Genomic DNA, 27,731 nt, shown 5'->3' on the forward strand with positions numbered 1-27,731 from the left:
ATCCCTAAGCACTTCATCCACCCCTCTTTTAAATACCTCCAGGGGTGGTGACTCCACCACCTCCCTCGGCAGCCTCTGTCAGTGCCTGAGAACCCTTTCCGTGAAGAAGTTTGTCCTATTGTCGAGCCTGGTCTGGTGGGAGGTGTTTAAAGGCAGGGGGGGTTGGAACTGGGTGATCTTTAAGGTCCCTTAAAGATCCAAAACCATTCTATGATTCTATAAATCTCCCCTGGTGCAACTTGAGGCCATTTCCTCTTGTTTTCTCACCTGTCCCTTGGGAGAAGAGGCCAGCACCCACCTCACTACACCCTCCTTTCAAGCAGTTGGAGACAGCGACAAGGTCTCCCCTCAGCCTCCTTTTCTCCAGGCTAAACGACCCCAGTTCCTGCAGATAACCCTTGTTCTCCAGCCCCTTCGCCAGCTTCGCTGCCTTTCTCTGAGTGTGCTCCAGGACTTCAACGTCCTTCTTGTAGCGAGGGGCCCAAAACTGAATACAGAATTCCAGGTGGGGCCGCACCAGTACAGGGGCACAATCACCTCCCTGGTGCTGCTGGCCACGCTGTTCATGATACTGGCCAACATGTCACTGGCCACCTTGGCTCGTGTTCAGCTGATTGGGTGGGCGGGGCGGTGATTAGCAGAGGAATCGTGCTGATTGGCTGACCTAGGCGCTGATTGGCTGGGCTGGGCGCTGACTGGCCGGTCCGGCGCGCTGATTGGCTGGAACTGGGCGCTGACTGGCCGCTGCCGTGCGCCGAGGGGCTTTAGGGAAGCGCTGATTGGCTGCGTACCGATTGCCTGGGCTGGGCGCCGATGGCCTGTAGCCGCGCGCTGATTGGCTGCGCGGCCCCTCACCGCCCTCGCGCCCGGCGTCGCAGCCGCTTTTGCGCCGTTGTCGTTTGAAACTCGGCCCAAAATGGCGGCGGCGGCTGCGGGCGGGAGCGGCGCTGAGGCGGCGGCGGCGGCCAGGCTGGAGGGGGCGGAGGGAGAGGAGGAGACGGCGGCCGCGTCGGAGGAGGAGGGCGAGGGGAAAGGCGAAAAAGGCGGCAGCGAAGCCGGCAAGGCGAAGGCGGCGGGCGGTGAGAGCGAGGAGGACGAGGAGGACGTGTTCGAGGTGGAGAAGATCCTGGCTGAGAAGAGCGAGGGGGTGAGCGGGGCCGGGCAGCGGCTCTGCCCGCGGGGCGGGGGGAGGTCGCTGCTAAACCAGGTCCTCGAACACTTCATCGACCTGTCTTTTAAATCATTCTGGAGATGTGACTCAGCCGCCTCCCTGGGCAGCCTCTGCCAGAGCCCGAGAACTCCTTCAGTGAAGATATTCCTCCTCATATCCAACCTAAATCTCCCCTGGTGTAACTTGAGGCTATTCCCTCCCCTCCTATCTCCTGTCCCTTGTGAGAAGAAACCAGCACCCACCTCGCTTCAACCTCCTTTCAGGCATTTGTGGACAGCGATAAGGTCTCCCCTCAGTCTCCTTTTCTCTAGGCTAAACAACCCCAGTTTCTGCAGGTAACCCTTGTTCTCTAGCCCCTTCACCAGTTTATTCCCCTTCTCTGGACACACTCCAGCACCTCAGTGTCTAGTGAAGGGCCCAAGACTGAACGCAGGATTCAAGGTGCAGCTTCAACAGTGCGGAGTATAGGGGCACTGTCGCCTCCCTGGTCGTGCTGGCCACGCTGTTTCTGATACCGGCCAGAATATCTATGGCCACCTGGGTGTTCTGCACCATCCCTTTACACCCAGATGAGAGCCGTTCCGTTACAACTGTGGTTTAAAACATGTTATGTGTGATTTTGCCAACCAGGTTTTTTTTATAGCTTTGACTGAAGAGGCTAAATCTAGAGTACCTTTCCTAAGTTGTTGGGGTTTTTTTTGTCTGCATTGTTAAACTGCTCTTTGCTGCTATGGCTGAACTGCAGGGACGTTTTGTTGTAAAGTGAGTGCAGAAAGAGGCAAGGGTTCAATGTTCCCTGCCCATTGCAGGAGGATTGGAACTGGATGATCTTTAAGGGCCCTTCCGACCCAAACCATTCTATGAATATGATGGTGAACTTGGAGGTGGTTGCAGGGTGTGCTCAGTGAGACTGTTTCTGGTTATAAAATGTGCTGCCTGATAGAGGTGGCATGAGAGAGACAGTGCTCCTGGGATGGGATTGGGCTGAGTAGCTTATAGCTTATAGTTTTGACTGTTGGTCAAATAGCAAGTCAGGCTAGAAAACAAGAGCACCCCTCTTTTCTTCATCAAAACAGTTGAAAAAGCTGCGTGTTGCATTCAGCAGAGTGTGTTTTATGTCATTTGCTTTAGACTAGTGGTTCCCAGGTTGCAGATTTTGCAGATTCCTAAGTCTGATACAAAGTCCAATCAGACAAACCGAGTCAGCCACTGTCCAGCACAGCAGGCCAGTCAGTGTGTTCCCATGTCACAGTGACAGAAATGGGAGAGCCAGAGAGCACAGCACAGACTAGCTGTTGTCATTGGAAGTCGTGATGTTGCAGGAGCTAGTAGCAGAGGTAGCATGAGAGAGACAGCATTGGGCTGGGGAGTTAGACCTGTGATAAATGACATGTTGACGTGTTCTACTTAAGAGAACAAGCAGCAAAAGTTTGGAAATGTTTCCTTTTGGTACATCTGGAAAGCATTTCATGCTGCACCGAAGTTCTTCTAAAACAACAGGCTCCTATGCAAATTGTGACATTCCCCAGTGGAGATGGGTGACCTTAACTCTGCTGTTTGAAGATGTGGTGATAACCCTAGGAGCTGTTTCTAGCCCGTTGCTAGTTCTTGTAGAAGCTACAGCAGTATAAAAATGCTTAGATGTGTTCTATTATTTGTACATGACACAGAAGAAACAAATAACAGTGTTCTGTAAAGTAACGTTGGCAAGTGAGTGTAAGGCTGTGTGCGTATCTTTGGTCTTGTCATCAGTCTCCTGTCTTCACTGCGGCTGCATTTTTGTAACACACTACGGATTGAGTATAAAGTCATTCAACAGCCAAATAGTCTTACATTTGCATTAGGCTTTCTCGGTTAATTGAAAAATGACACTTAATTTATTTTGTACCTGAGTTACAAGGGTGTTGTGGAACTCTGCAGCTAACTGAGGTCCTGCAGCCAAAGTGACTTAATCCTGTACCACCAGGCAGGTAGAGGCCATCTGTCTCGGAAGCCAAATTTGTGGGAAAGGAGCTGTGAGGCCCCTCAGACAAGCAAGCTGAATGTGAGTCAGCAGTTCTTGCAGCAAAGGCAGCCAGCAGCATCCAGCAGGCCGTCCAGCAGATTGAAGGAGATTCTTCTTCGCCTCTTCTTGACGCTGCTGAGGCGCATCTGGAGTACTGTGCTAAGTGCAGGTTTCCCCCAGAATAGAAGAGACGTGGACATATGTTGGAATGAAGGGTTATGAAGTTGGTTTGGGGAGCTGGAGCACAGAATGCTGACAGAGCTAGGTTTGTTCTGCTAGGAGAAGAGAAAAATCAAGGGTGATCATAACGTATCTACTTAATGGGAGGGTATAGAGACTCAAATGCCTCTCAGAGGCACACAGTGAAAGGATGAGAGAAGCAGTGGGCACAAGCTGGAATGCAGGGAAATCGAAACAGATGCACCTTGACCAGGCAGATTTCTGAGCAGCCTGATCCAATCAGTCCTGCTTTGAGCAGGGCATTTTACTTGCTAGTTCTGGAGACCCCTTCTACCCTAAATTATTCCGTGACTGTAGCAAAGGTACTGGTTGCTAATTTTGTGAATAATCCCATTAGAAGAAAGAAGGACAGACAGGTGAACAAGATTTTAAAAACTAATTCCTGATTATATGTATGGTTAAGCTAAATTACAAGAGGAGATGTCCTACTCTAACATGTCTGAATATAAACTAATTGTTTATGACTGCAAAGCAAAATGTCGAAGTAGAGTTGATTGCTAAAGTTTAAGAGCATCTATAAAAACTTGGTGAAAGCTTAATGGTGCTTAGGCAAAAATGTAAATTTATGGATATAATGGCAGTTCTTTTGAAACTTTCCTTCTCCAGGCTTGGTTAGCAGGGTCGGATCTTTATAGAACATTATCAATCTATTTCTGAAAGAAAGCGATACTGTTATTTTGCTACTCCAAAGGTGCTTCCACTAGTATATTTATTAGTACTTCTTTTATATTTGGAAAATAAATTCAGGCAGGTCTGTGTTGCCTGGTAGTCATTATTAGCCTTCTATGTGGAAAATGGATTTTCTTAAGTTGGGTGCTAGCTTTTGTCATACACCTGTTTAAAGAGACTGCAGGTTTCATCAATGAAGGTGATCACATTGATCTCGCGGGAACTCTCAGCCTTTCAGTGAAACTTGGTGCAGGAGGCCTCGAGTTTGCCACTTGTCCGGCTTTATTGGAAGTGCGCTGAGTCCAGGCTAATGAGCTGCCTCTGAGCAAGGAAAGGAGTCCACCTTGAGAAATGTAGAGATTAGCAGTACTGTATTTAGGAGAAAGGCAAGAGATTTCATGGAAAGCTATTTTTAATGGGAAAATACTTTCTAATCCACTGGAAAGAAAACAAGATAGAGACTATTAGGTACAATTTCATTCTGTGGCCATGAAACAATCGGTCTAGGGCTTTCATATGTAATATTTTGCCAGACTCTTTGTAACTAACCCCACTGAGATGCACACGCTCAGATTTTATCTAGGCCTGACTTGATCTCGTCGTTCTGTTGAGGGTTGGGGTTTTTTTTCTGATTGTTGGTATCACTGTCTACAACTCCCTGAAAGGAGGTTGTAGTGGTGTGGGTGCTGGTCTCTTCTCCCAAGAGATAGGTGATAGGATGAGAGGGAATGGCCTCAAGTTGTGCTGGGGAGGTTCAGATTGGACATCAGGAAAAATTTCTTCATGGAAAGGGTTCTCAGGCACTGGGAGAGGCTGCCCAGGGAGGTAGTTGTGTCACCATCCCTGGAGGTATTTAAAAGACTGGTAGATGTAGTGCTTAGAGAAGACATGGTTTAGAAGTGGACAGGTATGGTTGGACTTGATCTCACAGGTCTTTTCCAACCTAGCCATAACGATTCTATTCCAGTTTTTCAGAAGTGGCATTGATTACAAATCTAACAAAAGTTATACCTTCCAATATAAAGCTGGGTGAACAATGTTAATGCATTAGAAATCTTAAGAGTTGATATAAACTTCTTAGGCAGAGAGAAGCAATTCAAGCTTGAAACTTATAGAAGAAATAGTAAATCTTTAAAAAACAGTTTCATAACTGTCAGAAAATTCATCTCAGTAAAATGGCTGGGAATTTATGATTTGTACATTGTAGCTGTGGTTGTGAACAAATTTTAGCTATTACAAATGTTTTGGTTAAAACCACTCCCAAACCTACTTAATTCAGCATGTCATGCAGGTGGAAATAATTCTGTGAATTCTTATGTCAACATTGGTTGAACTCCAATTGTATTAATTTCTTTAAATCATGAAATTGTAGATCGACTGAGAACCCCAGGAATTGACTGGATGATGCAATACTGTACTGTGCTGTATTAAATGTTTTTTTTTTTTCTTACAGGGTATAAGTCTCTATAAAGTACGGTGGAAAGGATACACCTCTGATGATGATACCTGGGAACCAGAGGCTCATTTGGAAGACTGCAAAGAAGTGCTGCTTGAATTCAGAAAAAAAAATGCGGACAATAAGTCTAGACCTGTTAAAAAAGACATACAGGTGTGTTTCACTTCCCAGTATCTTACACTGAAGAGATATTCTCTATCTAGGCTCTGCTAATGGGGGAAGGGAGGAGGGAAAACATTTGGGATATGGAATTGAGAAGACTTAAAGAATCTCTTGGATCTGAAAGTGTTTTGTTTCAGGTAAAACTGAATATTGTTACCACTCTCTAGTTAGGTGGGTTTTTTTGTTAATTGGCAAGTTTGCTTGTGGACTCTAAATCCATTTAAACTTTATTTCAGGTTTTAATGGGACTGTATAAATGATGTATGGTCATTTTAGTTTGTTTTTGACAATATAAACAACACCTTTTCCCTACCCACACATATTGTCTTATCACTGAAGTTGGCACTGGTTAGTTCACACTACTGCTTTGTGTAGCAGACTGATGAACTTTTGCAAGTTAACCGTTAAATCGGGTAAGATACGAATACAGAAAAAATAACTGCAAGAAAACAGCATATGGCTTTTTCTTTAACTGTGCAGTTGGCTTTGAAATCAAGTCTAAGAATCTTCTTTGAAAACTGGTAGCCTACTTCTGGGAAAGCTACAGGTAAATTTTACAAAATCAAGTTAATTGTTTTTGCTGTAGAATAGTTCAGATTTAATTCTGTCTTGGAATTTGGTGGTTGGGTGTCTGATTGGTTTACTTGAATGGTTTATGTATTGATTCTCATCCATGTAGTTAGTAATAAAGCTTAGGTGAATAAGCAAGAATCATATTTACAAATTTTACCATTTGGCATTGAGGAATGATGATTGAAGTTTTAAAAAAAGATTGACAGTTCCCAAGCAGTACCACAACCATTTTTGTTTAGTTTACACCAAAACGATACAGTTTAATGGGGAAAGAAATCTTATCTTTTTTTCCCTGCCTTTTAGAAACTGTCTCTAAATGATGATGTATTTGAAGCAGAATCTGACAGTGACTGGCAAAGTGAAACAAAAGATGATATTTCACCGAAGAAGAAAAAGAAGAAGTCAAAAGATGGAGAGGATAGAAGTCCAGATGATCCGAAGAAGAAGAAGTCCAAGTCTGCAAAACTCAAAGAAAAACCCAGAACAGAATGTGAAAATTCCTCAGATGCTTTGGTTTCAGATTCAAAACCAAAAAAAAGGAGTTCTGAAAGCAGGGAGGATTCAACGGATACAAAGAAGCAAAGGAAAGAAGATACTAAAGAAATCAAGAAAAAGAAGGGAGAAGTTAAAGATTTAAAAATCAAATCTAAAGAAGATTCTAAAGAAAATCAAAAGTCACGGAAGGAGAAGCATGGAGATGTTCTGTTTGACTCAGAATCCAGTACTCCAGATGATGTATTTTCTCAAGGAACTGATAATGAAAATTCAGACTTAAATTCTGAAAGTAAAGACAAGAAGGAAAAGATAGTAAGTGGAGAAGAGAGATTGGAACAAGAAGTTGCTGAAAAAGATTCTGCTGCTGACAGGCATCTTGATGAATCAGCAGGTAATGAAGATGATAATATTGATATTAAAAGAAAGAAGAAGAAAGTTCAGAAAGCTGAGGAATATAAAGAGGAAGGTAGAAAAGTGGAAACTCCGGATACCTATTTAGAGAAGAAGAGCTTGCACAAAAGGCAAAAAGGTCAAGACAAAGTGAAAATGGTACCAGGAGAGTTGGAGAAGGTGTCACCTACTCAGTCACCAGTGCAGAAGGGTTTGAAACTGAGTGCTGATGAAAGAGGACGTAAGTCCACCGATTCGGCTGGGGAGGTGAGCAGTGTTAAGGCATGGGGATGGGGTCTGGGGATCAAATCAAACGTCTTTGAGGTATTTCAAAAGACTGCTGTTGATGATGACAAAAGGAAAAATGCAGATTGGAAAGTTCATGAACTGCATGAAGGTAAAGAAAGGCCTCCTGCACAATGTATTCAATTTCTGGGTTTTGAATGTTATAAAGGAGGGAACACTTTAGGAGAGGAGGGTGTCTTTAAAGGTGAAAGTATGAATTTCTCCTGTTTATGTGTACTTAAGTAGAATGAAATTTACTGTTCCTTGAAAGCATGCTGTCAATTTTAGCTTTGGTCCCACCTTCAGCAGTTGTCTCAGTTTGACTTTTTTCTGCTTGTGTAGTAAGGCATTTAGTCTTGAGCAACATCCATCCAACACTTCACAAGCAAGTGTGCTTCTGAGCTGAAACACACACTTGATATCTCTCAAGAGCCAGCCACTCCATTACCTTGCACATGTTAGCACCTACCGGAGAAGTGGAGTGCTGAAATTGCTTATTAACCCACATCTCCCGGTTAGCTGTGCAGCTGACTTGCCTTGTTAGAATTCCTGGGTGCTTATAGATCATAGAATCAGAGAATGGTTTGGGTTGGAAGGGACATCAAAGATCATCCAGTTCCAACCTCCCTGCCACGGGCAGGGAAGCCTCCCACCAGACCAGGCTGCCCAAGGCCCCATCCAACCTGGCCTTGAACACCTTCAGGGATGGGGCAGCCACAACTTCTCTGGGCAGCCTGTGCCAGTGCCTCACCACCCTTAGCGTCAAGAATTTCTTCCTAATGTCTAATTTAAATCTTCCCCCTTCCAATTTAAAGCCATTCCATGTTGTCCTATCACAACATGCCCTATAAAAAGTCCTTCCCCAGTTTTCCTGTAGACCTCCATTTAGTTTCATGACATGGTTTCATATTAACTACAAATGCTGTACCTGCTCTAAGAAATGAGCTAAGCGAATACTGGAATGTTTAGTTTTTATTATTTAATACAGTAGTGTCTTAAGAAAAGCAGGATGGCAAAGGTAAAAGAAAAAAACTTAGTGGGGAAAAAAAAAACAAAACAAATTTCTGGAATGTTCCCGAGAATATAACTTCTTTCAGCTGCTTCAGACAGTTCTAAGACACTTTGCAGTTCATAAAACTTTAGCTGCTCAGAGAAACCTGTTTCAGATTTGTAACAGGATTGCAGCCAAAATACGTTGATACTTACTGGATTATGTCCCGCTTCTTCTGAGGTCATAATTCTGTGGTGGCAGTTTTCTTCTGTAGGTCCAGCTGTGGTCTTCTGCTTAAGCTTGTGTGGAGTAGGGCACCTTAAACAGAAGGAAGGTGATTTTAGGGTAGAGAGAGAGCTTAGTGGCGAAAGCTCTTGTAAACAAAATTAAGCAGTTGGTATGTGACATAACCCAGCTTCAAGAAGCTATTTAATTGACTGAAATGCTATGGCCCTTTATTACTCAAGTATTTCCTTGTGGTTTGAGTCTATAGCATTTGTAAAAGAAAGATCAGTGATGTACGAGGGGGAATGGCTTTAAATTGGAACGGATAAGATTTACATTAGACATTGGGAAGAAATTTTACTGATAGTATAAAAGTCTCTTCCCCAAGCATGAAGAAATCAACAGCAGATTAAAGTTGATTTGCTTATGGCTCTTCAGCCAGCTCTCTCAGTAACTTTGTATGCCTTTTTCACTGTCCTGCTCCATGGAGGTCATGCTCCAAGGAACCAAGGCAGGCATTCTGCTTCTTGCTTTTTCAAGCCTAGAAGGCTTAAACAATATTTTCTGTAACTGCTTAGTTATTCTCCAGAGGAGCTGTGGGCTGGCTGTGTTTTGGTGGGTTTGGTGGAGAGTTCTGGATGTTTTTGGGGCTTCACTAATTTGCCCAAGCAGATTATTCTTTTCAAATCAAATGATAGTATATGTTTCAGCTGCCTGTCCTTCCTTACATAGCTCTGGTTACAGAACACTCTCATCTCGATTTATAGTACAATATCCTCGTTTTGGAGTCAGTTTGCACATCAAGCCATTCCCTCCATTTGATTTATCTCCAGAAATGAATGTACATTGGTTGTGCATCTGCTCAGTATTGGAAATCCACACTAGGATTCAGGATTACTGATTTTAACAGCCCCTCTGTATGGCAAATATCTGGTAATCCCTGTAGTGTTACAGGCCTCCTCCTAAATCCTGGGCATTTGGTGGGATTAGCAGCAGTTTGTGCTTCTCTTTAATCAAGTCAGTGATCAAAATAGAGGTTTTTGGGGCGAAGGGAAGGGTTAGCTCTTCTAACATGTTATGGTACACCAAATTAATCTATTTTAATGGACTTTTATCCTATGTCAAAGAAATATGAGTATATACTACATTTAATGATAAATGCAGCCGGTAGTTCTTGTGGGAACTTTTTTTGGAGCACATCTTCAGAAAGCCAGTGCTATTCCATGTACCAGTTAGTGATGGGCTGATACAAAGCCATGAAAAGGAGGCTTGATTGGAGGCGGTTGGTTTCTATTTTGGCAGATTTCATTATATTTCTACATAGGGGCTGCATAAAAAGAAGCATGGCCAGCGGGTGGAGGGAGGCCATTCTCCCCCTATAGTCTGCCTTTGTGTGACCTCACCTGGATCACTGTGTCCAGTTCGGGAATCCCCAACATAAGAATGAAGTGGAACTGTAGAAATGGCTCCAAAGGAGGCCATGAAGATCATTAGAGGGCTGGAGGACCTCTGCTATGAGGACAGACTGGGAGAGTTGGGGTTGTTCAGCCTGGAGAAGAGAAGGCTCTGGGGAGACCTTATAGCAGCCTTGCAGTACCTGAAGGGGCCTACTGGAAAGCTGGGGAGGGACTTTTTACAAGGGCATGGAGTGAAAGGATGATGGGGAATGGCTTTAAATTGGTGGGGGAAAGATTTACGTTAGACATTAGGAAGAAATTCTTCACGCTAAGGGTAGTGAGGCACTGGTACAGGTTGCTCAGGTGGCTGCCCCACCCTGGAGGTGTTCAAGGCCAAGTTGGCTGGGGCCTTGAGCAGCCTGGTCTGATGGGAGGTGTCCCTGCCTGTGGCAGGGGGGTTGGAGCTGAATGATCTTTGAGATCCCTTCCAACCATTCTGTGATCTACCATAGTTTCTTCTGTGTTATTGGATATGGCTAAGCTCAACCTTATGTGCAGGTATGATGGCTTTGGGTGGATTTACCAAGTGTCTGTTCTTCACAAATGGCCATTGCCATAATGTACTGTTTGTGTAAATTGGAAAGCTTGGAACCTTCTGGTATACAAGTGTCAAGTTTTATCTGTTGAAGTTCAAGTCAGTGCTACCATGACTGCTTTGAGTAAGGTACTACAAAGGTGCTAAATACTTTGAAATAATTACATTTTCTTCAGGCGCAGATTTGGAACAAATTAAAAGCTCATCATTTTGAATTTCCTTCAAAATGCTGGGTTTATCCTGTCTGCACGGCATGCCATAAAGCACCTTGTGTGGCTGGGATGCAGTAAAAATCTGAATTGGTGTTACTTCCAAAATAAGACATCTTCTGGAAGAAGCCTTCACAGACTTAATTCCCGACTGACCTGTTTAATTCTTGACTTAGCAATGTTCATAGGTCTGTTAGATGTTTTTTTCAGTAGTATTAATTTTAAATGCATTTTGTTATTGAAGCAGTGAAAGGAGTTTATTTTCCATTTTTTCCTCTACAAGTTTAATTTCATCTTTGTTCTCAATATCAGGAGAAAGAAGTAAAGAAAACTGAAACAAAAGAAAAATCTCAGAAAAGAGAGTCAGAAAAAGAAGAAAAGAGCAGGAAAGAACAAAAGGGCTTAAAAAGTAAGTTAACTGTTTAAAACAGAGAAGGAAAAGACCCTTCAGACGTTCTTCCCTTTTTTGTTCTACTAGAGCAGATATTGTACAGTTTTGTAACATATAGCAGAAACAAGAATTTCTGCTTTTAAAGAAGCCAAAATCTGCTGGCTTATGGCTTTGTTAATACATGCTTTTGAGAAGCGTATTTGTGGTTTCATGTGCAAAGCGTGGAATTGCGTAGAAACCTCTAACGTTTTTGTAGGCAAGTCAAGATTTTGTCCTATTTCGTTTAATAGTCAATTGTGTAATTTTTTTTTTTTGAGGAATTCACCCAATTGTGGGTGTTTCCAGAAGTGTTCTAGTGACACTATGAATACAAACTTTCTATGTTTAGAAAAACTAGTAGAGTTTCCTGTCAGACAAACTTCTTGCCTCTTGCTTTAGCCACAATGATGAATGTTATTATCCAGCCCTTCAAATCATCTAGTTCTGGTGATATTTTATACATGAAGGCAAATACCTAGGTTGCATTTCTATTCTTAGTAGTATAGTGGAGTATTAATGTTACTGCTCTTCATCTCAGTAAAATTCTGGATTATTTTATTCAGGATAAATTCCCTCACTAATCTGATGAGGATGAACTGAGAAAAACTAGGTAACTGCACCTTTGATAATCATGGATGGATATCGGAGGTACAGTGATGCTTCAAATAGCTGCTGCTCAAGAAACCTCTTTCACTGAAAGTAGCATAGCTGCCTGCAATGCTTAAGAAAAGCTGTATCGAACAGAATAATTACTGTTCCTTATTCTGCACGTGTCCTTCGTCTGTTCATCGCAGATACTGAACCATGTTCTCAAAGTAGTAACTTATGCATGATTCTGAACAACATGTCTTAATGATACTGTGTTGAAAGCAGTTTGTAATTCAGACTTGCCAGGGTAGCTGGAGGTGAACAAGGTCTCCCTAATTTTGGGCTTATGGTATTAAGCTTGCTTCAGCAATGATTAACTTGGAGATGGTCTGTTCTCTTTCCGTAAATGGACTCTGGTTACTCAAACTTTGTTACATGTAATGGTCTTTCATTACTCAAGTAGTCACTTGGTAACTGTCTTAATATTCTAGGCTTTAAAGACATCAAAAGCCCGTTTGACTTGTTTAATGTAGCTTTGGAAGAAAAAAGTGAGTCTGAGAATAACTACAAAAGAGAAGAATCTTCGCTAGAATATAAATTCATAGAAGACGTAAAATCAAAAGACAGCAAGGTGTACAAGGAAAGGAGGAACATAAGAGATGAAAGAGACACGTGGACATGCATTGCTGCAGAAGGTGACTGGGAAGTAGTGGATTTGTATGTCAAATGAAGAACTCTGGCGAACTGTAGAAACAAAGGCAGGGGAACATTGAGCACTGGCACTTAATGTTTTCCCTGTTCCTGCTTGCATATTACAGTGCTCAGATTCTTGTCTCCCTGGGAGGCTGACATGATGTTTCTTTTGGAACCCACTGATAACTTTTCAGTATGTTTCTGCTATTACAGTGATGGAGTGTTCACCATCTCTTATCACTTCAGCCTCGTTTATTATGACAAATAACCAGTTTGTTTCAAGTAAAAATTTTTTATGTCTGTTTATAATGTAACCTTCATTGTTTGGAACCATTCCACACTGACTTTAGAGTCTATTAGAATGAAAAGCAGTAGTGTGTTAAGCTGCTGATCATTGAAACAATGGCAAGGAAAGAATGATTTGGAAACGTGTAAGTCATTTATTACTTTGTTTTTTTCTTCTTTCAAATCAAATACATGATAGATGGCAAGCAGCAAGTTTTGAGTTTGGGTATGGACATGCAGTTAGAATGGCTGACGCTAGAAGACTTTCAGAAGCATCTTGATGGAGAAGATGAGAATCATGTGTCAACAGAACCAATATCAAGCTGTGAGTACTTGCTGGGAGGAAGGGACATTTCCTAGCTGGTGTTTCAAAATAAAATATCCTATAACTGCATTGAATTTATTTTCTAGCTCTTCTGAGGGATGCTGTTAAAAGTGGAGATTATATGACAGTAAAGATGGCACTTTCTTCAAACAAGGAATATGATCTGGATGAAGAGGTAATTCTTCTGCAGTAGAAGTACTAGGGAGCAGGGCAGGAGGGAAGAGTACAAGTTCGGATTGTTCTAAAAGTTTTCTGTACTTCCTGGTAGCAAATTTGTCTCTCTGGGTTAAAAAAAAAAACCACGAGGTGGGAAAAGTAAGTACAGAATTTGAGACTTCAGTATTTGTTCTCAGTTTCTTCCAAAATAGAAATTAAGTTTGCTAGACATAAAGCTTGAGAGAAGCATCCCAATAGCTGGATTTGCAGCTAGATTGCCTACTAGGTTTAAATGAATGTTAAATTTAGAACTTTACATGGTATAAGGAACCATGATACCCACCAGATCAAGTGGCTTAACTATAAAACATCTATACATGTTAAAAGAGAATATTGAATGCTCTGTTAGACTTGGAACCACTTCAGTCCATGAATAATTAGTTTTCTGCCAATTCTTTACCAGCTGTGTTCTTACTGTATTTTCTTTCAAGGCTCTATTTTCCTCTTGAATAGTACTATCATTCCATTTTTGAGGTTTAAAATCTCTGCTACTGATATTTTCACTGGTGATCTTGTGTAGTTGTATTATGTAGCATTTTGAGAACTATGCTTCTGTTACAACTTCTGTGGTGTAGTAGAAAAATGCCAAATTAACTACTGAGGTAAGCATTCTTTGTATTCTTTGAACTGTAGTGGCTGGTGGAAAATGCAAGAATGAGTGAGGAGTCTGGCCTCTCACAGAAGGCTTTTCATGCTTATACTCATAAAATCCAAAAGCAGTGTTGTGGCAGCAGCTGACTTGAGCCATTGTGGTTTTTTTTTTCCAGTGGCTACTGATTTCCACTGTCTTGCCACCCTCAGATACCTTACTGCCTTTCTTTCTGGCTCATTTTTTTTTTTTCCTCCTTCTTCTGGTCCTTAGAATGTTACAGGTTTTGCAGATCCTCGAGCTCGGTGTGAGGCCTGTGGACGAGAGAAGTGGGAGGTGATAGTTTGTTGGTATCTGGCAGCCATGTATGTGTGAATTCTCCTGCCAGGGAGGGGAATCTTTGTGAAACCTGTTGACGCACTTGCAGTTCTTGCCTTGCAGCTTGAATTTATCTTAAAGCATTGCTGGGGTAGTTTTGTTTGTTTGTTTTTAAGAGCGGTTATTCTTGTTGCAGGACTCAAGTGGAATGACGCTGGTAATGCTTGCTGCTGCTGGTGGGCACGATGACCTTCTCCGGGTCCTAATCAGGAAAGGAGCTAAAGTTAATGGTAGACAGAAAAATGGAACAACTGCACTGATACACGCAGCTGAAAAGGTTGGCTTGGTTATTGTTGTATTTGTGATTCTTGGCTCTTTTACTTCTGTTTAAAAGTGGTATGCAATTCTTTCCCCTTGGATGGTGCCTTAAAAGTAGTTAGCAGAGTATAGCAGGGTGACTGTAACTGTATAATTTCAGCAGCTGTGGTTATTGTACTGTGTATAAATTCTGATCACAAACCCTAGCCTCAGCAGAGAATGTCACAGGGCTACCTAGAGGGAAAGTGGAGGCCAACGATGTCTCTGAATTTGTTCAGAGAAGTTCTTGTGTTAGAATTGCTCGTTATGATCTCTGGCTACCCAGGGTGCAAACATGGAAGACTTTGAGAGCAAATCTCTGATTAAACAGGGTTTAGCATTTGAGAGTTGGGAGATGGAGACATGGCAGGCTCTTCTCAAACCAACCAGACTTGTAAGTTAAAGGATGTTTCATGGGTGTGCTCTTCTGTTCAAGTTGGTTCATGTGTTTTCCCATGTATAGTAGATAGAAGGCCAAAAGGCAGCTTGATTCCAGTTTGATTAATGAAAACTTACTGCCTTTTCCCTGTGGCGTTGACTATTGCGAGATGTGGAAGAATGTAATGAATTGTAAATACTCATGGCTCTCTGCTTGGCCTGAGTCAGGTTGATCTTTACTAGCCATGGGAGAGAACACTATTAATTGTGTCATGCCTCGTGCTTTGGATTTTACTAATGGATTTTAAATCACTTTGTGTTCTGAAACAAAACCAGAATATTTTCTACTCACTCGTCTTGTGGTTTTGTGGCTCTTTTTCAGAACTTTCTAACAACAGTGGCTATCCTTCTGGAAGCTGGGGCGTATGTGAACATGCAGCAGAGCAATGGTGAAACTGCTCTGATGAAGGTAAATCCAGTGTTTATTCTGATGCGGTTTCATCTAAATACTTCTGGCAAACTAATAAAACTTAAAAGCATATTTGTCAAGTTGGTTTAGGGAACATGTACTGTATCTGAAATAGAAAAAGCTGCTTTTAGATATTCTAGGCAGTGTTTTTATCCTTTTTTGAAATGTGCTGTTATATCTAAACAATAAACTCAGGTGCCATCAGCATACAGCACTAAATACAGCCCATTATCCTTTTCTATTATTTGGCCCAAAGAAATGTGGATGTGGTCTTAAAACTGAGAGAATCTGGTTGTCAGCAGGAGAGAAAAATTCCAGAAAGGAGAAACTTTAAGTTGGGTGTTGCTGTGACTGACTTTTGTGCATTCATTGCAGGCCAGATAAGAGGTTTCAGTGAAGTTTCCATTCCTAATAAACTTGCTGGACTTATACATATGCTGTTTAGGGCAGGTTTGCATGCAGAAGAGGTTACAGAAGCTTTTCTGTCTAAGACAATGCAGTATTGTTTCCTCTTCTGTCCTCTGCAAGGCTTAACAAGTGTGGGGAATTCACATTTTCTGTAAGGAAACAATAACACGCTTGTGGCTTCCACAGCCACTTCAGACCAAAATCTGTTCATAATTTGGCTGCATCCCCAAAGCTCAGTTTTGACTTTCATTGTTTTTGAAGGTTTTATTAGTATTTGGGGCAGAGCTGTACACCCTTTCTCACTGGCAGCCCACAGTGACTTATTCCGTATGTTTGTTTTGCAATGTGGATGTGAAAAACGGGGTCTTCATTTCCAAAATCCTTGCTGTAACTAACAGCAAACAGCACACATGGACAGTTGGAAATGGTAGCTGTGGGATATAGGTCAGTAGCAATTTGGGGCACATTCAGTTAATTAACTGCACACCTCAAGTGCAAGCTGAACTGAGAGTCCTAGAAACAAACTTTCAAAATGCTGCTTCAGTCATTCTGCATTGTTCTGCAAACCCACTTCTTCAGGTAAACAGTTGCAAAAAAGTTTCCAATTGCTGAACTCCAGCAGATCAGGTGTTTTAACACAGCTTTTGGGGTTAGTTTTATATGTATTTGTTTTTCCCTCCTAATTGGTAATCCTGCGTGTTGCCACTTCTGTGGAATTAGACATGTGGTGCTGCCTGGGTAAAGGTAAATGTTTGTGGAGTTATGGTCAGATTCTTGAGTTGTGTTAACATTTGCAGAGCAAAAACCAAAAATTGTCTGCGTTGTAACTAACTTTAGATTTTAATTAGTTTATGCTCTTCTGCTTCCTCCAATGTTATGCTCTGTTCTAACCAGGGCTTTGTTGTTGTTGTTGATCCTTCCATTTTCCCTCTTCCTGCCCAGGCCTGCAAAAGAGGGAATTCTGATATAGTGCGGCTTATGATTGAAAACGGAGCAGACTGTAACATTTTGTCAAAGCATCAGAACAGTGCGCTGCATTTTGCTAAACAGTGTAATAACGTACTGGTGTTCGAGCAGCTCAAGAGTCATTTGGAAACGTGAGTAAACTGTACTTTGAAGTTTGTTCTGTTGAAGTTTGCAGGACGAGGCGGGTCATAATTTTGGTTTAAGTGAAGGGGGTGAGGGGGAGATTTTGGGAAAGAAAACATCTGATCTGGGCAGAAAGCTAGCTAATAAATCACATGAAATGTGAATTATGTGAGCTACCAGAATTAGGAGACCCTTGCTTAAACAGTTTGAGTAAAAAGATGGAAAGGGGGAAAAGGGAATTACTAGAGGGGAAAGATTTCTTAAACTAGAAATACAGTAGTCAGGAAGATTAAGAAGTGTAAAAGCACCGGACAGTTGAATGTAAACTGTTACTGGGGTGTGCCAAATAAAATACCTTGCTGAAAAACATTTAAAACATTGGAAACAAATAAAAGACTCTAAACAAACTCTCTAAATTGGAGAGAGATGGATTTGATGGGTAGACTGTTCGGTGGATAAGAAACTGGTTGGATGGTCTTATTCGGAGTAGTGGTCAATGGCTCAAAGTCCAGATGGAGATCCATGACAAGTGGTGTCCCTCAGGGGTCTGTACTGGGAGCAGTGCTGTTTCATATCTTCATCAATGATACTGACAGTGAGATTGAGTGCACCCTCAGCAAGTTTGCAGATGACACCAAACTGAGTGGTGCAGTTGCCAGGCCGGAAGGACAGGATGTCATCCAGAGGGATCTGAACAGGCTGTAGAAGTGGGGCTGTGAGAACCTCATGAGATTCAACAAGGCCAAGTGCAAGGTCCTGCACCTGGGTCAGGGCAATCCCCGATTTCGATACAGGCTGGGGGATGATGTGATTGAGAGCAGCCCTGCAGAGAAGGACTTGGGGGTGCTGACTGATGAGAAGCTTGACATGAGCTGGCAATGTGTGCTCACAACCCAGAAGGCCAACCGCATCCTGGGCTGCATCAAAGGAAGCATGGCCAGCAGGTCAAGGGAGGGGATTCTTCTTCTCTGCTTCTCTGTCATGAGACCCTACCTTGAGTACTGTGTCCAGTTCTGGGATTGGCAACATAAGAAGGATATGGAACAGTTAGAGCAGGTCCAGAGGAGGCCATGAAGGTGATCCGAGTGCTGGAGCACCTCTGCTGTGAGGACAGGCTGGGAGAGTTGGGATTGTTCAGTCTGGAGAAGAGAAGGCTCTGGGCATGCCTTCCAGCAGCTTCCAGTACCCGAAGGGGCCTACGGGAAAGCTGGGGAGGGACCTTTTACAAGGGCATGGAGCGATAGAACAAGAGGGAATGGCTTTAAATTGGAAGGGAGAAGATTTAGACTGGACATTAGGAGGAAGTTCTTGATGCTGAGAGTAGTGAGGCACTGGCACAGGTTGCCCAGAGAAGTTGTGACTGCCTCATCCTTGGAGGTGTTCAAGGCCAGGTTGGATGGGGCCTTGAGCAGCCTGGTCTGGTGGGAGGTGTCTGTGCCCATGGCAGGGGGGTTGGAACTGGATGGCCTTTAAGGTCCCTTCTAACCCAAACTATTCTATGATTCTGTAATGCTGATAGTTAACAAAAAGGTAAAAGAGTAGTGGAGTTGAAAATAAAATGTAAATCCATGGTGTCTGAATTCCTGGAATGGTACCTGCTGCTCTAGTTCCAGTGTTTCAAAACCAGGTGAAATAAAAACGAAAACTTAAGGGTGACTGGAGATGCAGAGTAGCTTCTGTGAGGATAGAGAAGGGTGGTTGATGCCTGTCACCTCGGGGCAGATAAAAAGGTCCAAATTTAAAATGAATATCAGAAAACAACATCAAAAAATAACCCAAAGCCATGAGGTGGGTTCTGCACACCCTCCTGTTAAATGATTTAGTGGTGGGTTTGAAACAGAGGAATATTTTTGCACAAAAAAACCTCAGAATTATGAATCTCCTTGTTGCCGAATGCTGTGGTCACAAATGCCTGGGCTTTTAGAAGGGATTAAGTAGCTCTAAGGAGAGGTGCGGTTTGGCTACAGTCTCTAGTTTGGGATGCCTCTAAATCTGATTGCTGGAAACTGGGACATTGTACCAAAAAAAGCCAATGGTTTAGTATCTCATAGTTAATACGGATTTGTCAGCATCTGGAAACTCAGCCAGATGGGCTCCCAGGCTGCCTCTGGGACAGTAATCCTGGCTTCTTGCTCATCAAATACTTCAGATCTTGATTCTGCAGGTGATATTCTCGTCTGGGGTGGAGGCGAAGCAGGCTCTGAGTAATGGCTCAAAAAGCCCTGAAGGGAGTCAGGACCTTTGCCTTGCAAAAGGGTTTAAAACCTGTTTGTGTCAAAACAGCTTTCTGAAGGGAATTACTTAGTAATGTGTTTATAAATGTGCCAAATGCTGTTCATTACAGAATCACAGAATGGTTTCAGTTGGAAAAGACCTTTAAGATCATCAAGTCCAACCATCAATCCAGCCCTGTTAAGTCCACCGCTAGACCATGTCCCCAACTACAACATCTACTCATCTTTTAAATGCTTCCAGGAATGGCTGTGTCCCTGGGCAGCCTCTGCCAGTGCTTGACAACCCTTTCAGTAAAGAAATTCCTCCAAATATCCAATCTGAATCTCCCCTGGTGCATCTTGAAGTTGTATTCCCTTGTCCTATCACTTGCTACCAGGGAGAAGAGACCAATACCTATCTTGCTACAACCTCCTTTTAGGGAGTTGTAGACAGTGATAAGGTCTCCCCTCAGCCTCCTTTTCTCCAGGCTAAACAAGCACAGCTCCCTCAGCTACTCCTCATAACACTTCTTGTCTAAACCCTTCACCACTTTCACTGCTCTTCTCTGGAAGTGCACCAGCACTTCAATGTCCTTCTTGTAGTGCAGGGCCCAAAATTGAACACAGGACTTGAGGTGTGGCCTCACCAGCAACGAGTACAGGAGGACGATGATCATTTCCCTGCTCCTGCTGGCCACACCATTTCTGAGACGAGCCAGGATGCCATTGGCCTTCTTGGCCACCTGGGTGCACTGCTGGCTCATGTTCAGTCGTCTGTCAGCCAATACCCCCAGGTCCTTCTCCTGGCAGCTCTCCAGACACTCCAACCCAAGACTGTAGCACTGCCTGGGGTTGTTGTGAATATGGTCTCTCTTCTTGAAGGCCGGACTACTTGCTTAAATTACTCCTTAACCCCAATACACCCAAACCAAAAGCCCCAGTTTGGCTATTTAATGATAGTGTTGCTGCTTCTTCACTGCATTTTAGTAGATTTAGTTTGGAACTGCACTTTTCCAGTAGCATTGCCAGTAAAATTATACAGTGCCTTTCTTATTTCTACATTGTACTTGCAGTCAGGTTGATAAATAGGCTACGCTGGGGAAGGTGGTGTCTGTTTCTGTTTACCTGCTATGTACGTACTGGTGTTTTGGAAACGTATTTCTACATAAAAAGCCCTTAAAATGTGTGGCAAATTGGACTTTTTTTTTTTAAATATGCTGTGATATGTTTATCTCAGCATTTTATTTTTTGTAGAGCTGATAGGCGACTTTCACAAAGAGCTCACTAATAAAATATTTTATTAATCAAGTGTTGGGTTATGGGGCTCATCTGTGCATAAGTGGTGATGAAGTCATTCACTCTTGAGAAGTTTGAATCCACAGTGGTAATCTGGAATCGTTTTTTGCATCAGCTGTCATTAAGCCTGTCTAGTAAAGTAGTTTTACTCTATGAAGTACAGACCTCACCAGTTTGCTCTTTCAGGCTCACAAGAGTAGCAGAAGGTACCATCAGGGATTATTTTGAAGCTCGTCTTGTTTTGCTGGAGCCCGTCTTTCCAATTGCGTGTCATCGTCTCTGCGAAGGACCGGACTTCTCTTTGGATTTTAACTATAAACCCCCACAAAATGTGCCAGAAGGTAGGGGGGTTGTTCTTGTGATGGTTTTGGTTTGGTTTGGTTTGGGGGGGGGGAAAGAGTGTAGAACAGTGCGTTAAGAAATAACCTTGTTAAGGGTGTCCTAAAGTATCTTCTATGCAAAATACTTTTTTTAGGACTTATCATAGAATGATTTGGGTTGGAAGGGACCTTAAAGATCATCCAGTTCCAACCCCCCTGCCATGGGACACCTCCCACCAGACCAGCCTGCTCAACGCCCCATTCAGCCTGGCCTTGAACACCTCCAGGGATGGGGCAGCCACAACTTCTCTGGGCAACCTGTAGCAGTGCCTCACCACCCTCAGCGTGAAGAATTTCTTCATAATGTCTAATCTAAATCTTTCTCCTTCCAATTTAAAGCCATTCTCGCTCATCCTACCACTCCATGTCTTTGTAAAAGGTTCCTCCCCAGCTTTCTTGTAGCCCCCTTCAGGTACTGGAAGGCTGCTCTGAGGTCTCCTCAGAGCCTTCTCTTCTCTAGGCTGAACAACCCCAACTGTCTCACCCTGTCCTCATAGCAGAGGTGCTCCAGGCCTCTAATCATCTTCATGGCCTCCTCTGGACCTGTTCCAACAGTTGTGTACACTTCACAGGACTCCAGATGGGGTCTCACGAGAGCAGAGTAGAGGGGCAGAATCACCTCCCTCAACCTGCTGGCCACGCTTTTTCCGATGCAGCTCAGGATACAGCTGACCTCCTGGGCTGTCGGTGCACATTGCTTGCTTATGTTGAGCCTCTCATCAGTGAGCACCCCAAGCCCTTCTCCACGGGGCTGCTCTCAGCCACATGCTGCCCTACATTATGTTAAGGATGCTTTGAGTACAGGGAGAACCATGACGTTTTGATGTGCTGTGCATGGGGTTTGTGTGTATATTTTTAAGACTTTGTTGCCATTTGCCCAGTTTCTTTTTTCCTTACATGGGTTCCCTTACTTTGAGGGTTATGTTAGTTGAGAGACAGGCATTACAGGAAAGGAATAGGTTATCTTTAGTACTAATAATTTTGAGAAAACTTAATCTAAGAGCAAGCTTAGAAAAACTCAGAGTGGATCATCTCATTTTGTAGACAGTGCCTGACATGCTGCAGTCCTGGAGAGCAGCCCCAGCGCTCGTGTGATACAAATACAGTCTAGAAATACTATAAAAAAATAAGCCAGCATTGGACAGCTCTGTTCTGCTCACAGAGTTTTTGAAAAAGCTGGGAATCAGATTCCCAAGATAACTGGGGATGTTCCTTCATTTGTTCAGGGATTCAGATACCAATAGCTGACACCTTATCACTTTCTACAACTCCCTGAGGGGAGGTCATAGTGAGTGGGTGTTGGTCTCGTCTCCCAGGTGACAGGTGGTAGGACAAGAGAGAATGGTCTTGAGTTAAGCCAGGGAAGGGTCAGATTGGACATCAGGAAAAATTTCTTCACTGAAAGGGTTCTCGGGCACTGGCAGAGGCTGTCCAGGAAGGTGGTTGAGTCCCCATCCCTGGAGGTATCTAAAAGATGGGTGGATGAGGTGCTCAAGGAAGTGGTTTACTAGTGGACAGGTATGGTCGATGAGCTCAAAGGTCTTTTCCAACCAAGTGACTCTATGCTTGGCTTGGCTGAGTCGTTTTATTCACCTTTAGAGCTGTATCAGAGAAATAGCTACAGGTACTGGGTTTTTTTGAAGTAATAAACGGGTGTGACTGCAATCCTGCTTAACCTCACACTGAAAGGGTTTGTGTCTGCCCTGTTTTCTGGTTGTTGGGAGTTGTGATGCAAGTCTTCCAGTTCTTGATTATAGGTATTGTTCACAGAATTAAGAAACCTCACATAATTTTGTGTTTAAAATTGTTTGTGGGTATTGAAGATGGTTACTTATGGAGTTTCAGCGCAGTGCATAAAAATCTATGATTTACTGGACTCAGTTGTTCTTGCTGAGACAACAGAACACCAAAACAGTGTTAAATTCCCTGACTCTCTTTACCTAAAGCCGAAACCACAGGATGAACCCTACTGAGGATTGCTATATCTGGTTTGCTTTAATTTCTGCTGCCAAAAAACTCAACTGTGGCCTGTTCAGCTGTGTTCTGTGCTGGGGTCCGCGGGCTTGGGAGATGGGATGTTGCTTTTTTGGTGTTTAATTTATACCAAATAACACGTATATGCAAGTATTTGTACCTGACTGTCTTCAAAAGTTCAGTGCTTGCAGTTGTTCTAAATAATGGATCTCATTTCAAATTAATTTGACTTAATTACCTTCCCTTTCAGGATCTGGAATTCTTCTCTTTGTTTTCCATGCAAATTTCTGTGGTAAAGACGTTGTTGCTCGGCTCTGCGGACCATGCAGCGTACAAGCTGTGGTTTTAAATGACAAATTCCAGCTCCCTGTATTTTTGGTAAATCTTTTGCTGTAACTGATTGTGCATTAAAACAGCTTTGTAAAGTCTTTATGGAGCAGCCTGGGAAATCTTAGTGCCTTAATTTGCATTTTGAATATTGTGATGAAGCTTTTTTTTAGCATAATAGGGAAGGTTTGGTTTTTTGAATGAAAACTTAGTTCTTAATTAATTAATGTGGTGAGAACTACAACCCTGGCGTATGCTGGACTCCATAAAATGCATGCTTTAAAAGGCAGGGAAGTCTGGACAACCTGCTTGTAGGGGGCCCTGCTGGAGCACCAAGTGGTGCCTGGTTGGACCAGATGACCTCCAAATGTCCCTTCCAACCACAACCCTTTGGTGGTTCTGACTTCAAAACTGAGGGTTTGAACAATGAGGTGAGAATTTTGATTTTATAGCTGTTTCACTTCACAAATTCACCCAGCCTCTCAAATTTTTGACCCAAGTAAGTTCTTAAATACAACTACTTTGCCTTGTTTTAGCAACTGACCTCATATTTCTAAAGATCAATTTATTTGTTGGTTTTTTTTTTACATCTATTGAATGTGTCACTCTGTACACTTTTTCAAGTCCTGTTGTTGTCTCTGTGGTTGCACATAAGGTTCCTTCCAGTGCACCCAACTGCTTTTCCCAAATTACAGAGTTAAAATACTGTGTTCTGCTAGTCTGCTCGCATAGTGCTTCCTGCCGTATCTGCCATTAACTTTGTCCTTTTTTCTTTTTCCTTTTAGGATAGTCACTTTATTTATTCCTTCAGCCCTACTGCAGGCCTTAACAAGCTTTTTATACGGTTGGCAGAAGCTCCTGCTGCCAAGGTACAAAATGCTCTCAGGATTACCTGTGTATGTTACTTTGCACAATAACTCTGCCCTGCTCTGGATGCTTTCTGCTGCTGGGTTGTGGATGTAAAAATAAGGACTTCCCACTGTCTCCTCATCCAAGTTCCCATCAGTTCTATTTCCATCCTGACTTTGCCACAGCTTGGGGACACTGCTAAGTGTGTTAATTCTGTTGGAATTAAATGGGTTTGTGCTGCAGTCAGAATAATTCATGCACCAGGATAAATTGATGTTACAACTAAATGTTTTCCCCATCTGTGTTATGAATTTAATAACAAACAGGTACATGGTGCGACCATTGTTTTTTGCATACAGATGTTTTTGTGTGCTTAGAAGCTGGAAGCCTTTACTGGGATACACGGGCTGCTTTTACATAGCCTGTGCTGTCTGTGGGGCTTTCAGGGGGTTTAGGCAGTAGTCGCACTACATGTTGCAAGATGAGTAACAGAGCCTGTTCTGGTAGCTTTGTTTTATCCTCGGAAGATGCGCCAGTCCATTTTTCTTATCTTCAAATTTAAAACTTGCATACTTATGTGTTTTATTCTGGGATTTTTTGTAGCTTGTTTTCGTTGGGTTTTGGTTTTTTTAAAAGGACAAAACTGAACAGGTTTTCAGGTGGAAGCGTGAGCATGTGTGTAGTTCGGAGCTGTGTAACCACCACCGCATGCAGTGCATTCTGCTTGAGCCCTATTTACAAGCCCTTCGCATTTCACCAGGGCTGCTGTAACTGATTTTACTAAATACAGCTTGTAAATTCTTTCTTAGTCACTAGCAATCATTTGCTTTTTCTCTTGCTTTTCTTATTAGAAGGTGTTTGAAACAGGAGTTACATGTGAACGCTCTTTATACATGAAACCTTTGTTTGATTTTGCAGGTGAAGCTGCTGATCGGCGCCTACCGAGTGCAGCTGCAGTGACCTCACAGCGTGCTGAGCAGACTGATGCTTTTTTGGATAAACTTCTGATTCTTTAGAGACTGACAAAGCAGTTTGGAACTTTTTTTGGCACCACCCTCTTAAGACTGAGTTGCCACCTCGCTGTCACTCACTGGCAATCCCATAGGAATATGTGTTGGAGAGCAGTTGGATGCACTGCCCTGGTGGGGACAGGGTTGCCAGTTGTTTTTTTACTTTGTACAGCTCTAGATGTAAGTATTTGTGCCAATACACATAATTCTGGTTTTCTTTAGCTCATGGAGTCCAGACTGCGTATCTCAGCTTTTCCACAATGTGGAATGGTGCACATAAGAACTATTTAAGGTAATATGTGAAATGTCTTTTTTGATAGAAAGATCTTTTTCATTTGTAAACTAGAATTTTCTATTCCTCTAATGTTTCTATGTAATACACAGAACTGTCGCTCTTGGAGCCGTGGGCAGAAATTACACTTTGAAGTCACTGCATTGGATCTAGCTTTGAATTGCTGAGGCTGTGTTCCGGCTGTTGTCTCCTGAGGAGAAAGCAGTTATGCTTAGAGTTTATTCCCCTTGAACTCACAGTTAGGGCTGGAGGTGTGAACAAAGACACCTGGACGGGATGGAGGCCCCCAGTCAGATTCCCAGTGCTGTCAGTGTTTTAACACTGCTTTTGTTTCGATAGTTCCACAAAGTTCCCAGTTAAGTGGCCCAGCGACCTTGAAAACTTGCTACCTTAATTGTGCAGGTGCTGCTTTTTGTAATCAAGAAGATGGGCAGAGAGAACTTCAGAGTTTCTCAGCTTGACAGATAAGAACATAGATTACCCTTTAATTTAGTTCCTTGTGTGCAAAGAGCTGCTATCTTTGTTTTTTTTTATTTAAATGACCCATTTTATCAGATGACAGCAGTTCTGAAAGGGTCCTGTGCTATGGAATACAAATGTAATACTTCTGTATGAAGTACCGAATATTTTCTTTGTAAACTAACCCTGAAAAGGGGAAAAAAAACCAAAAAAACCAAAAAAAACCACAAAACCCAAAAACCCACACAAAAAAAAAAAAGCAAAAGAAAAAAAGCCCTTCCTGCTGGTGCCTTTGCTGTTCCGGTTGCCAGGTGTCGTTTACACACCACGATGTGCCTCTCTCATAACTGCTGTGGATGAATTCTTAATGTATTTTGAGCGCTAACCATCAAAACAGCATGGATGAGTTAAGTAGCGTTTTAAGAACTGTGACTTTTTAACATCAAATTCTGTTACCCAGTTTTGAATTTTTGGTTTTGGAAAGTTTAAAGAACTTCCATGTGTGAGAGACACCAAGTGAGGAACAAAGCACTATTTCAGTTTTGTGGAATGTCACATTAAGTTCTAGAAGTGACGTACAAGTTGGCTTTAGTGTGGTTGCCTGACTTTTTGCAAACAGTATTGATAGGATGTTTAGCAAGTCTGGGGTTTGGGCAGACTTGGCAGCTGCCCCTCTCTGAAAGGTGTTCAATACCTCATTTTGCTACGCGTGAACACCTGAAATGCATGAAAGGCCCGAGGTGAGAATTGGGTTTGGTGATACCGGCCCTTCAGGCTTCATGTGGCTGCACTTCTTAGTGTGTAACCTGGAAGCTGAATTAAGGTGGGAGTCCAAGTGTTTGTGCTTCCTTCTGTTGGAGCAAGTTTCCAGGTACACGAAGAGTCTTTCCCCAGTTACTCCTGCATTGGACCAGCAGCAGCCCAGGGTGTGTGGTGAGCTCCGAATAGCACAGCAGCAGTCAGTGTTTGAGAGGTTCACAGTGGGGACAAGAGTTTTTTTGAGCAGAAGGCCATATAATAGAGATGCTATTTAGAAACTGTTGTGCAGTCCAACCTCAGTGTCTGGTGATGGTCCAGGAGCTGGCATAGCAGTAGTTTTGTCAAAGGCAGCAGGTTTGGGGGGATTTGGTTTGGAGTTTAGGGGATTTGGGTTGTTTGGAGTATAGGTTTTTTTTCCTTGAGGCGTTTTAGGAAAAGAGGGAGGAGTTTTACAGGACATGAGAATAAAATTTGTGTTCCTGATGCTTTTCTTGAGGGATGGATTTGGAGCCACCTTTTTCTTTTGGTGATATAAATTCAAAAATCGCTGATGATGATACATACATAAAAGGCGTGTGAAAAGCTGTTTGAAGCCGGTTTTGTTTTATTATACGTTTTTTATCCAGTTGCTAAGAAAAAAGGTTTTGGTGGACAACTGATGCAGAGAAAGTAGCTACAATAAAAATCAATTCTTTAGGCACCGTGGAGAAATACCTGTGAAGTACTTGCTCCCTTTCTTCTTACTGCTCTCTCTCAGCGAGGCTGAGCAGGTGCAGTTTCTATCAACTGCACCAGCAATAAACTGTTCTAAAGGCTTGGATCCATCACCTTCACTCCTGCGGCATCAGCAGTTGTGTTCCTGGCTTATTCCATGGCAGTGGAAAGTTGGTGGTGATGCAGCTGCCTTCATCCCGGGTCCCCTGGGCTTTCTGCACCTGTTTTGCAGAAACGAGATGGAGTTTTTGCTCAGTCTGGATGGAAGAAAGCCGCTTCGATGCATGTAAGGGACAGACAGCACAGATGGAGGGCCATCCCCGTTCTGCCTGGCTGGAGCTGCTGGAATTCTGTGATCACCCTTTGCTTTCCCATGAACTGGAAACCAGCCACTTATACCCTATCCCTTGAGGTCAGTCTCTGAGCAGAGGCAATGTGGGAGCACAGGAG

The 27,731-nt window shown here is 42.9% G+C and overlaps 1 protein-coding gene across 1 annotated transcript; it reads left to right on the plus strand.

The window, feature by feature from the left end:
• The first annotated feature begins 898 nt into the window (after positions 1-898).
• Positions 899-26,957, plus strand: MPHOSPH8 (M-phase phosphoprotein 8). The gene is made up of 14 exons (XM_054075053.1): positions 899-1,147; positions 5,539-5,694; positions 6,580-7,428; positions 11,176-11,272; positions 12,373-12,576; positions 13,059-13,184; positions 13,271-13,359; positions 14,504-14,644; positions 15,425-15,511; positions 16,862-17,016; positions 20,704-20,858; positions 23,122-23,249; positions 23,984-24,067; positions 24,966-26,957. The coding sequence occupies exons 1-14, from the start codon at positions 917-919 to the stop codon at positions 25,005-25,007; spliced, it is 2,544 nt and encodes an 847-aa protein (XP_053931028.1). The 5' UTR covers positions 899-916; the 3' UTR covers positions 25,008-26,957.
• Positions 26,958-27,731: the final 774 nt, after the last annotated feature.

This window comes from Cuculus canorus, chromosome 1 (genome assembly GCF_017976375.1).
Source record: "Cuculus canorus isolate bCucCan1 chromosome 1, bCucCan1.pri, whole genome shotgun sequence".
NCBI classification, from domain to species: domain Eukaryota; kingdom Metazoa; phylum Chordata; class Aves; order Cuculiformes; family Cuculidae; genus Cuculus; species Cuculus canorus.

What these genes read in the sequence shown, in the direction of transcription:
- MPHOSPH8 (XM_054075053.1), top strand. Translation starts at nt 917, where the DNA reads ATGGCGGCGGCGGCTGCGGGCGGGAGCGGCGCTGAGGCGGCGGCGGCG. An exon ending in TGATACACGCAGCTGAAAAG is followed by an intron (nt 14,645 to 15,424) that starts GTTGGCTTGGTT and finishes GCTCTTTTTCAG; the next exon opens with AACTTTCTAACAACAGTGGC. An exon ending in TCCAGCTCCCTGTATTTTTG is followed by an intron (nt 23,250 to 23,983) that starts GTAAATCTTTTG and finishes TTTTCCTTTTAG; the next exon opens with GATAGTCACTTTATTTATTC.